At 47.5% G+C, this 12,323-nt stretch overlaps 1 protein-coding gene across 1 annotated transcript; it reads right to left on the reverse strand.

Annotated features, from left to right (window-relative positions):
* Positions 1-1,976: 1,976 nt before the first annotated feature.
* On the reverse strand, positions 1,977-4,073 carry LOC123283066 (granzyme H-like). Its single transcript, XM_070519948.1, has 4 exons — positions 3,874-4,073; positions 3,231-3,366; positions 2,852-3,025; positions 1,977-2,384 (listed from the first exon to the last, which is right to left on the reverse strand). Exons 1-4 carry the CDS (start codon positions 4,071-4,073, stop codon positions 1,977-1,979), a joined length of 918 nt encoding a protein of 305 aa, XP_070376049.1.
* Between the last annotated feature and the right edge of the window lie 8,250 nt (positions 4,074-12,323).

Below are 12,323 nucleotides of genomic sequence, written 5' to 3' on the forward strand. Positions count from 1 at the left end.
CAGTGCAGGCAGGAGGTCCAGTAACCACAGGGATCATGTTTCTGGCCAGTCCAGTTGGATGGGTGTTTAGAGTCTGACTCTAGTTGCCTGCAGGCAAGTATGTAATACAGTTTTTCCCATGATCTGAATCCTTACAATGACATTCCTACCTGCTACTTTTGTTTTTTTACGATTGGCACCTGAGCTAATATCTGTCACTAATCATGTTTTTTTTCTTCTTCTTCTTTCCCTCGAAGCCCCCCTGTACCTAGTTGTATATTATAGTTGTGGTCCGTCTGGTTGTGCTATGTGGGATGCCACCTCAGCATGGCCTAATGAGCAGTGCTATGTCTGCACCCACGAGGCGCACAGGCAAAACCCTGTGCTGGGGAAGCTGAGCTTGCAAACTTAATCATTTGGCCCTGGGGCCAGCCCCACTACCTCCCACTTTAAAGGGAAAGGAATGTAAGGCTGCCCTCAATGCCCTTCTCCCTCCCTACGGGCTGCCCTCTCCTCTAGGTTAAGACAAGGCTCCAGTGGACAGAGTGCAGTGACTTCACCCCTAGAAACTAAATGACTAATGTCATTTCCAAATCCCATGCCTCCTGTTCTAGAGTCACACGTGCTCACGCTCACACGGACTGTGACCAGCAATAGAAACACAACACAAGTACTTTATTCCTGTGGATTTCCCACGAGATCTAGGCCATGTGGCCTCATGTGAGGAGGTAGAGAGTGTTACATGATTTGGGTGAAACACTCTTTCAGTGTCACCCGGGATCAGATGACAGAGTCTGTATTACGTCCACTGTGGATCCCCAGTGCTGGGATCTTAGGAGCTCAATCAGGGTGTGTTTGTTTATTGATGGAAAAAGGGTGCTTTCCAGTCCTACTGCAGAGAGGGTAGGGCTAACTCAAAAGGCTGAGACAGCCCTAGGTGGCCAGTGAGGAGTCTTAGCCTAGAGGCCAGCAGTGAGTAAGAGGGACAGGCTGAAAGGGACACAGGTTATCAAGTGACCAGGTGGCCAATGCACCCTGAGCACTTTGGGGGACACTGGGCTGGATGTGATGGGTTGAGGTGACCGTACCAGGTGAGAGATGGGGCAGGGGCTCTGGAGAGACAGCCTGCCTGCTGTGTCCTCCATGGACCCCGCCTTCTGCCAGCACAAGCCTGGTCCTTGTTCCACTCTCTGCTAAGGCATGAGCTGGGCTGCCATCTCAGGGGAGAGGCCCTGCTGGAACCACACGGAGCTCTGGGTGTCCTTGGCAAGGAGGGCTAGAAGGAAGGGGCCAACTCAGATCAGGCTTATGTGGAGGGGACAGGAGTTGGCGGACATTGAGATCTCTCAGTGGAAAGCAGGGATTGAGAAGAAGGGGCAGCCAGGAGACTGGAGGTCAAGCTGGGCCCCAAGGTCACAGGAGGGCAGGGAGGAAACTCAGGCTGGGTGAGAATGAGGAGCTTCTCCAGAGACCCACCCTGACTCCTTACCAGCTCCCTGGCTGTGTGAGAGAACTGTCCTGTTCAGGTCGCCTCTGCCCTCCCCAGTGTGGGTGGCTATGATGTTGAGGTGCAGCCTCAGGCTTGCCTGTTTGGTGTCCAGGACCTATGGTGTCATCCCCCTTCCTCTCTTCCATATAACACAGGGAAGGAGGTAAGAAGTTCACCCTGAGCCACGACCAGAGAGGTTCATGTTTTCTCCTGATGGTCCTCAGCTGCAGCCCTGGCAGAAGGGCATGCCTAGAGAAAGGTGTGGGTCAGAAGGAGCTGGGGAACAGCTGTGCTTGAGGTTTGGGGGAGGTGGTGGTGGGACAGGGAAGAGGACGAAGCAGAAAACATCATCTTTGTGCCTTTGGCCTTCTAAGCACAGAGTAGGTGCCTGTGAATGAGGGTCAGTGAATAAACAAGAAATCAGCCCTTCCTGCTCAGCTCAGAGACATTTATTTAGTTGCTGGGTGTTTCTGGATCAGCTCCAGAGAAGATTGGCTCATTCCCAGAGTTAGAGGTTTTTCATGGTTTCCTTTATCCAGGGCAGGAAACTCGAGACTTTCGTGAAGGCCCGTGGAGGTTTCCCGTTGTTTTGTCCATAGGAGACAATGCCCTGGATCACGTTCTCACACACGAGAGGGCCTCCGGAGTCCCCCTGCTGACAGAGAGTGGGGAGGACTGAGTCCATGCTCCCCCGGGTCCTGCCCACATGCATCCCAAGCGCCCTGTCAGTGAAGGCCACCTGGGTGGCCTCCATGTGGGAGATCAGAGGGCAGGGCAGGCCCTGGTGGGCCCCTCCACTGCCCAGTCCTGATCCTGGACGTTGTCCCAGCTTCATTTCACTCAGGGGTCTTGTCCTTCTCCTCCCCCAGGTCCCAGATCCTCTCCCCATGAGGGCGCTGTGGGACTCTGCTTTGGTCTACCATTTAAGAACATGGAAGCACACAGGTGAGGCTGACACTCAGCGTGGAGGGTGAGCCATTTAACCAAGATGGGAGCCAGCTCAGAGGAGCCACCTGGTTTGACTGCTGCACACCCAGGGAGCAGTTTTCTAACACCTGTGCCCGGCGTGGGGCAGAGTGTTGCAAATTCACCTTCCAGATGGGCCACCTTGTTTAAATGCATCTCAGACCCCTGGTAGGCTCCCAGAAGGCCTGTGACTCACCAGTCTGGCTGCTCCCCTCTTCTCTTCCTAGGAGAAACATCATAGTCTAGGGGGTGAAGGAGTCCCTATTGCTTGCGTCTACAGGTTCCAAAACACCCCTCTCCCCAAAGCTGACCTAGGCAGATGCCCTGTCTCATCTTAAAGGAAGACTTCTTTTGCTTCAGATCCCCCCCACACAGCTGAGTGTTACTGTTGTAATTGCGTAAGTAGGATTCGCACACCCGGTCCTGCTGCACGGTCAGCTCCACCTCCTGCAGAGTGTCTGGTGCTATGCCATTTGGGGTGACTCTCCCCCAGCCTGCCACGTGGCACATCTCTCCAGGCCTCACCTGGCCTGTGCCCCAGGGCAGGCTGAGGGTCCTCACAGCTGCAGTCAGCTTGGCCTCTCTCTCCAGCTGATGAGAAGAGTCAAGAAAGTCTAGCTCAGCCACTGCCCTCCTGGGCCTGAACACCATGATGGGCCTGCACTGACTTCCCTCTCCCATGAGCTACTGGGGCTAGCCAAGTGGCCAGGATGGGAAGGAGAGAAGGGACAGGTCCCAGTGGGAGGGGAAGCAATCTGGACCCAGGAGAGCAAGAGCAGCAGAGAGGTTCCCTTACCTTTAGTAACATGATGTCGTTGGCGAGGTTCTTAGGATTATAGTCTGGGTGGGGGATGGCTTTCTTCACAGAGATGACCTGCTGGGTCCTCTCCTGCTTCTGGATGTTGTGGGCCCCCAGAGTCACCTTGATTGAGCTACACAGAAAGCAGGGTGGGGGTGTGTGGGGGCTTGGAGTCAAAGGATATCCAGCCCAGGAGCCATGAAGGGCAGGTGACAGCTGGGGCAGGGCAGGGCCGCAGGTGGAGAAATCAAAACAACAGGAGTATTGGGCAAAGGATGACTCTGAGAGGGGATTCTGGGTGCTTTCTCAGCCCTCAGGCAATATTGTGAAAGGACTCTGAGTTTGCCTTTTGACCCTAGTGCATGGTTTCATCCTCTCCAGCTGCTTCATTTGGCCAGTGTGGTCTCTCTTCTCAACTGGGCCACTAGCTCTCACTTCTGACCCTTTGACCCCAAAGCTTACCTGTCCTATTTCTCACTTTCAGTCACCAGTCATGCTCTCAGATGGCTCCTCTTATGAGCTCTCATGGCCTTGAGTTACCAGGAGCTGGGGGAGCTGTCCTGGGCTGCAGGTCCTGGGCAGAGAACAGGGGTCCCTGGGGGGTGGTCTCAGGAGGTGTTAATGGTCTTAGGCCCCTCACCTTCCCCAGCAGTGAGCAGCCGTCAGAACAAAGTCCTGTCGCACGAGGACACCGCCACACCTGTGATTTTTCTCTTCAACCAGAAATTGAACGAATGCCATGTAGGGACAAGAGTGGGGCCTGGCCTCATGTCCCCCGATGATCTCCCCTGAAGGAAAAGTCTTATCTACTTGCGCGCACCCAGCCAGTCCACCGGGCATGCGTCACCTTGATGCTCAGGATTGCTGGGCATCTGGGAGCCCGAGATGGCCTGGAGTTGAGAGGGGCTTGGGTGGGGCTTTCCCTCTAGGAAAAGGAGGAGGAGCAGGCTTGGCCTGTGAATGCGTCCTCCACAGATAATTGGAGGTGAGCATATGCGTCCTAGGGACAGTGAGGTCTAGAGGCTCCTGAGAATTCCTCTCCTGACTTTGCTTTGTTTCAAGAGCCTGTATAAGGCCCTGTTGCCCTGTGATGTCTGGGATGATGCTGCTTTCCAGTGGCCAAGTCTTAGGTTTAGGCATCTAGATGTTGTCATAGCCTGTTTCCCATGGCCTGACACATAGTGGGGGCCCAAAAGCTGTTTGTTGGCTGCATGAAGGAATGGCCCCCGATGGGCCTGAAGGAGAGTTTGTAGGGCCAGTGCTTATGGGATTCTGGAAAGCAGAGAAGTTCAGGTCCCCAAACAGCAGCTCCATCCTGGAAAGAAGGGAGCTGCTAAAGGCCTGGGAGGAAAAGCAGAGTTGGAGAAGGGACTGAGGGGCCTTGGGACTGAGCAAGGCATAGCAGTCCTCTGGGGACAGTGGTCCCACCAACTCTGGGGTCTGCAGAGCTCTAGACTTCTCTCCTAAGCAGACGCTGAGGGGAGCATCTGTGTCATCCCAGACCTGGAAGCCAGGCCCACTCTGCCCTCTGCAGGGGAATTGATTATTTTCTCTTTTCCAGTTTCCCTCCCTCTGCCATGCACTTCCAGTTAAGTTCCACTTTGCAGATGGCAAACGTAGGGCCTAGGGAGGGAATAGCACCCACTGGCTGTTCTTGAGAACTGCCTTCTGCCCTCCCATTCCTGCTGGTAGCTTATCCAATGTCACACTTGGGATTCTGAGGTGGGACACGAGCTGGCATTCAGAATGATAGACGGATCAGGGATGTGCAGAAGGGGCAGGAGATCTGAGCCTACTGTGTTTGGGGGGAGGGGTTGGGCATCTGAGGGTGGGGATGGCCACTTATCTGCCTCTGCCCCAGAGGACAGTAAAAAGGCCAGCAGGAGCAGGAGAGGCTGCATCTTTCCAGGAAGGTTGCCCAGGTTGGGGAGGCTGGTGCTTCCTCCTTGCTTTCTTTTAGCCCTGAGGAGAGGAAGGAGGTACAGATGGGATCAGTGACCTCAAGTCCCCCTGTGGTTGTGTGGTGCTTCATCTTAGATGGCCATCTATGAAAGCTTCCCCGCCCCCACTCCTTCTGCCTGATGACATCCTCTGGGTGGTTATGTGAGAATCATGCAGTGGCCACGTCGGAACAAATAGTGGATGACTCAGGGCGGACCACGTGTTCCAGCCTAGAGCAGGAACCCAAGGGTACATAGTGGAGACTGTGTGCTGTGGTATCAGCCAGGAGAGGTATTGGAGCCCCGGAAACCTGAGTCCCCAGTGATGGAACCACCAATACCTCATTTCCATGTTGCTAAGTCCATCAGGATGATTTCTTCAGCAGATGTGCGTTTGGGCCCTTCTCTGTGCCATGACCAAACATAGTGGAGATGTGTCTCCTTCCCTTAGAGAGCTGTCTGTCTGGTGGAGGAGACAGAAGCATCAGTGAGCAGAGCACAGCATGGGAAGGGCTATAGCAGAGGGATGCACAAGATGAGAAGAAAGCATGGCCACCATCTACCAAATCCATGTAGCAACCCATTCGTCATCACAGCTTCCTTCCTAGGGAATTTTAACATCTCTTTTTAAGTTACAAAGGCTCAGAGTGATACAGTCCATCTCTCTTGGTCATGTTTTTAACAAAAGTCCTTCACTTGACCTTTATTGGCCTAAATTAACAAATCGTTATGACCCTAGAAAGTGAACCCACTAATTGACTCAAGCCTAGGTCAATTTCCTTTGGGTAGGCTGGAGTCAGTCCCACCCAAACCACATTGACTAAGACTGGGAAAGGGCTGAGTCCCCAGAGGAAGCTTAGATGACTGCATTGCCGATACCTTGTGAAGTGAGAACGCTTACCAGGCAACCAAAGACCAGTAATTATCCTTTCAGGATTCTCTGTTCTCCGACTAGAGATCCACACGTCTGATGGATCCGGCCTGGAACATCATAGACTCACATTTGCTGAACAAACTCTGCTGATGATCTCGCTACGATGGAAGTGAAGGACTGTTGTTTCTACACAGCCCAAGCCCAATCCTGTTCAGAGAATAACTAAGCATATCTGAGAGGTTAGGGCCTGGTGATTTAAGTTTCCCTGTGTACATTTTCTGTATTTTACAATTTTCTTTTATGAGGAATATTCCGTATCAAAATCCATGATTCCAGTGTAAATATTCTGTTTATCAAACCAAGTACATTTATCAAACCTCTACCTTTTTGCGCCTAGCTTACCCAGTAGTAGACATTTTAAAAATAAAATCACTTCTCTGATTATAATGGTAATAAATATTTGTTAAGAAAATTTGGAAAGCAGAAAGGGAAAATGCCACTCCTTTTCTTCTCACCAACAGAGAGCCTGTTACCATGAGCAGTGCATTTGAAATACTTGCCATCATGTTATATACACAGTACAGTTTTCTTTTGTCCTCATTTAACTCTACAATTTAAGCATGTTCCTCATGCTCTTGAAAATCTGTTAGTCAATATCACCATAGTATTTCTTTCCCAGATACTAAAGAATTCAGCATGCAACTATTTCCTAACATTGTTGGAAAATTTTTGAAATAATTTAAGTGAAGAGGAAACAATTATCATTACCTGATTTCCCATCACTCATTGACAATCATCTTTAATGTGTTCAAGTATGGTCTAACATTTTTCTCTCGTGTACATCTGCATTTTTTAAAATTAAAAGGGAGTTATGCTAAACATAATTCTATGACCATTTATTAAAAATGGAGGTGAAATTCACATAACATACAGTTAACTATTTTAAAGTACAACTCAGTGGCATTTAGTGCATTCAAAATATTGTGCAACTACCCGCCTCCCTACTTTTGAAACTTTTTCATCACCCAGAAGAACATCCAACCATACCCGGTAAGCTGTAGGTCCACAACACAGTGAGTACCGAATCACTTTCCCTCCTCCCTCTCCAACCCCCAGCCCCACTCCCTGGCAGCCTATAATCTTTCTGTCTCTATGGATTTACATGTTCTTGATACTTCATATAAAAGGAATCAAGCGGTATTTGACCTGTTGTATCTGGCTTCTTTCACTTAGCATAATGATTTTGAGGTCCATCCAAGCTGTGGCATGTATCAATATTCATTCTTTTTAAAGGTAAATAATATTCCTTTGTATACTTATACTACAATTTATCCATTTATCTGTGGGTAGACATTTGGGTTTTTCCCACCTTTTGGCTATTATGACTAATGCTGCTATAAATATTTGTGTAGACATTTCTGTGTGGATCATATGTTTTCATTTCTCTTGGATGCACACCTAGGAGTGGAGCTTCTAGGTCATATGGTAATCCTATGTTTACATTTTTGAGGAAACACCAAACTTTTTAGCTCAGTGGTTGCACCATTTTACATTCCCACCAGCAATGTACAAGGCTTCCCATTTGTCCACATCTTTGCCATCATTTGTGATATTTCTTTCTTTCTTTCTTTTTGATTATAGCCTTTCTGGTTGTTATGAAGTGACATCTCATTGCACTTTTGATTGACATTTCCTTAACAACTAATGGTGTTTGTACCTTTTCTCTGAGTGCTGGTCATTTGTATATCTTGGGACAATGTTGGTTCAAGTCCTTGCCCATTTCTTACTTGAGTTGTTTGTCTATTTGTTGTTGAGTTGTAAGAATTCTTTATATATTCTGGATACTCAACCCTTATCAGATACATGATTTGTAAGTATTTTCTCCCATTCTGTAAATTGACTTTTCACTCTCTTGATACTATCTTTAGTACAAGAAACTTTTTAATTTTTATGAAATCCAATTTATTGATTTTATCTTTCATTGCTTGTCCTTTTGGTGTCAAATTTAAGAATCCAGTGCCACATCAGAGGTCATGAAGATTTACTCTATATTTTCTTCTAAGAGTTTAATGATTTAAGCTCTGATATTTAGGCTGTTTATCCATTTGGAATTAATTATTGTGTATGGTGTTAGGTAGGGATCGAACTACATTCTTTTCATGTAGTTATCAGGTTGTACCAGCACCACTTATTGAAGATATTACTCTTTCCCCACTGAATGGTCTTGGCACCCTTGTCAGAAATTAATTGGCCATAGATGTTCGGGTTTATTTCTGGCTTCTCAATTCTATTCCGTTGGTCTATATGTATATCCTTATGCAGTACCACTCTATTTTTGATTGCTATAGCTTTGTAGTAAGTTTTTTTTTCAGTAAGCTTAGCCCTGAGCTAACATCAGCCGCCAATCCTCCTCCTTTTTGCTGAGGAATACTGGCCTTGAGCTAACATCTGGGCCCATCTTCCTCTACTTTATACGTGGGATGCCTACCACATCATGGCTTGACAAGTGGTGTGTAGATCCACACCTGGGATCTGAAATGGTGAATCCCAGGCCACCAAAGCAGAATGTGTGAACTTAACCACCGCACCACCTGGCCAGCCCCAGCTTTGTAGTAAGTTTTGCAACAAAGAAGTATGATTCCTCCAAGTTTGTTTTTCTTTTTCAATGTTCTTTGGGCTGTTTGGAGCTCCATGCAATTCCACATAAATTTTAGAATTGGCTTTTCCAGTTCAGCAAAAATGGCCTTTGGAATTTTGATAGAGATGGCATTGACTCTGTAGATGGCTTTGAAGAGTATTGCCATCTTAACACTATATGTCTTTCAATCCATGAACATTGGATGTCTTTCTATTTAATTAGTCCTTTAATTTTTCTCGGCAATGTTTATTGTTTTCGATATATGATTTGTTCACTTCCTTGGTTAAATTTAATCCTAGGTATTTTATTCTTGTTGATGTTATTGTAAGCGGAATTGTTTTCTTAGTTTCCTTTTTGGATTGTTCATTGGCGAAAGTTTATAATAAAAATATATCTAGAAAAGAAGATATGATTCTTCAGTTTGTTGAACAAATGAGACAATATTACACAATGTCATAATGTCGGCTACTGTTTATTGATCACCAACCACAGATCCTCACCCCACCATCAGAGTTCCTACCGATGTTTCTTCCATTTCGCAAATGAGAAAGCTAAGACCCTGAGGAGCCAAGGGACTTGTTCCACATGACTCAGCTCATGAGAATGGAGGGGGACTTGGGATTAGAATGCAGGGATCTGATTCCAAAGTCTGTGATCTTGCCCACACCTCTACAAGCTTAACCATATCATACAGTGTTCAAGGAATCCGGGGAGAAATTTAAGGAGGTGCTGAGGAGTAAAAGTTTCTGTCTATATCTTTAATATGTGGCTCTAATTCTCTTAGAAAAGAAAGGTCCCTCAGTGTCCACCACACTGTGACGGAAATTCCATCATATTGTGATGGAAAAGGTCCTTGGGATCACACACTCCCTTTGCTTTTAGTCTTCATTCTCCTGAATTTCTTCCCCGATATGTAGGAGAATGTCATGCTTGGCCCATGGGGGGCAATCCCCTTGGGCCTTAGCCTCTTACCGAATCACATCTAGTACTTATTGGATGTGGGAAGGGCCATTCCTTGCAGCAATGACAATGGCACAACGACATGGCATCCCTGTACTCGTACATGGCATTTGAGTCTGCTGCTATAAACCACTTTCCCTGAGTCTGATCATTCTAAGTTCTGCCTGAAATCAGAAACTACAAGCATAAAGGGCCCGAGGTGATTTCTTTTGACCATGAGACTCAGCCATGTTGTTGAGAAGAGATTCCTGCCTCAGGTAGGAGTTGTGTCTACATTCCTATTAGGAAACTGGGATGATAGTCAGAATTTCTGGGGTGTTTACAGGGCATCAAAAACAGTTTTCAGGGAAAGACGTGTCAGTGAAGGAGAACCTAGGTTATGAGTGGGAGTGGGCAAGATTGTACTTCCTTTTTGCCTCTGTAGTGGTAAGGATAAGGGAGAGAGGGCAGGATTGGGGAGAGAAAAATGTCTATAAGACAGATATAAATTTATGAGATTTCCAGAGTTGTGGTAACCACTAGAACACCCTTTAATTTCTCCTTGTTGCCTTCTCTAATCATTGCCCAGACACCAACAAAGAGCAACGTGTGGATGTTGGGTTGGGGATAATCCAGTAAAGCTCTGGTGTGGGTCAATGTCCGGGGTGATGAGTAGACAGAGGACTATAGAGGAAGAGGAAGGAGATGTGGGCTTGAGTGAGAACAGTGTGCCCACCCCCTCCCAACTAGGGACAGGTGTTGACTGCACTTCTGAGTGGGAGCAGGTTGGAAGGGAGTGATGTTCTGGGTTTGATGTCACTTTTAATGGGACCTTGAATCACACTCAAGACTTCTCTCCCCCAAATCCACACCTGAGGGTCTTTACCTCCCTGGGAATTTTGCCGACAGAGGCCATTTCCTTTCCCCAAAGCATTCATTCCCACAGGGCCTAAAGGTCACACCTTGCCCTTCTGGAGTGAACGAGTTCTTTCTTCTCCCATCTCTCTCTCTCAGGAGCTAGTGCTGTGTGCTTTCTTACCGTGTCTGTGCAGGATATGGCAAATTGTTTGCTTTTGGGTAGGTAAGAGCTGTGCTGCTGAATCATTTACCAGAACCCCTAGTATATGACTGCAAATTTGGTAGGTCTTTATCTTTCTTTCTGTCTCATATTTCAGCATAGATATAAGGTAGTGTAGTGTTTGCAAAATATAATTCACACCTAAGAATTCTTGTGTCACGTCCCCTATCTGTCCTCCAGTCTTGACATGACATCTCCTACTAGTAGGGCCCCATCGCCCACTGATATTAAAGTTCTATGACTGACCAAGTACTAGGAAGTAGCACTGAAACCACGTGTGGACAAACCAAAAGATCTGGACCATTCTAGCCAGCCCTTCAATGGCTGTACATGAGAAATCAGGCATTGCAGAAAACTGCTGGGCCACTGAGAGTGTTTTACCAATGGAACTGCAGCAGGATAACTTACTGAGATACCAAAGACTATTGTTCTGTCTGTATTCTCTCTGGCTTAATTTGCCAGAACCTCCAGCATATGATTGCAACACTCTAAACATTTTTAATGTTGCCTTGTCTCAGGTTCCTAAGCCTGGAAAATGGAGGATGGATCTGTTTCTGGACCACACTTAATTCACGATGGCATTGAACTCCACCACGGAGGTTTTTAGGAGTCAGCTTTCTGGCCCCCTGGGCATCAAATGCTACGACTTTGGCTGAGCAGCTATGAGCATCTCACATACCTACACATAAATACCTAGTCATGAGCGACACTCGACAACTCCTGAGGAGATAATGGGGACCAGAATGAGTGTGATTAGCATTGGCTTGTGTCTTTGACTTGGCCCTTGCCTCCCAGAAATCTCATCTCTCCTGAAGTCTCACAGGGGCAGGGAATTTAAACTTTTTTCTTGACCCCATAAAGGATATAACAGATAAGAGGAGGAAATCCTCGTTCCAAGAGGGTGCCCACCCTGGGCTCTGCTGAGTGTCCCAAAAGGGAGGGTCCTCAGTGGCACACCAACTCCCAGCTGATGCGTGTAGGAAAAAAATGGGTGGGGGAGGGGTGTGCACCATGCTATCTTCAAATGGGCTGTTATTTGGTAGCTGCTTTTTAACACAAATACAGCTTGGGGAAAATCAGGGAAGAGAGAAGGCAAAGGGCAGTACTATGAATCCACACCTCACTATGTTCCCAGGCATATGTGATTCGTATATGTGATCTCACTGAATTCTCCACTTTCTGCATGGGCATACTCAGGAATCACATTGTAAAATGAAACAGACCCAGAGAAATTAAGTGATGTGCTCAAGGTCACATGGTTGCAGAAAGTGTGTAGACACACATACACACACAGGACGCGTGCCTGCCCAGCTGCAAACTCTCTTTTGTATCACTCTAAGAGGTGGTGGAAGCCACAGCGGGCAGATGTTAGCTCAGCAAAGGAGAGTGTTCTGACAATCAGAGTTCTCCTAGAATGGCTGCTCAGGTGGCCCAGGAGCTTCCTCTCCAGGGAATTGTTGCGAGAGAGGCTGGCAAACAGATTCCTCAGGGGCCAGGGAGGTTATCTTGGGTGTAGACATAAGATCACTTAAGACTTCGCAGCTCTGAGCCTTTGTCTCTCAGTTGAGAGCGACCTGACCTGGAGCTTAAGAGCCCTGAGCTCTTGCTCAATTATATCAAT

The sequence above is a fragment of the Equus asinus genome, chromosome 2 (assembly GCF_041296235.1).
Source record: "Equus asinus isolate D_3611 breed Donkey chromosome 2, EquAss-T2T_v2, whole genome shotgun sequence".
In the NCBI taxonomy this organism is placed as follows: domain Eukaryota; kingdom Metazoa; phylum Chordata; class Mammalia; order Perissodactyla; family Equidae; genus Equus; species Equus asinus.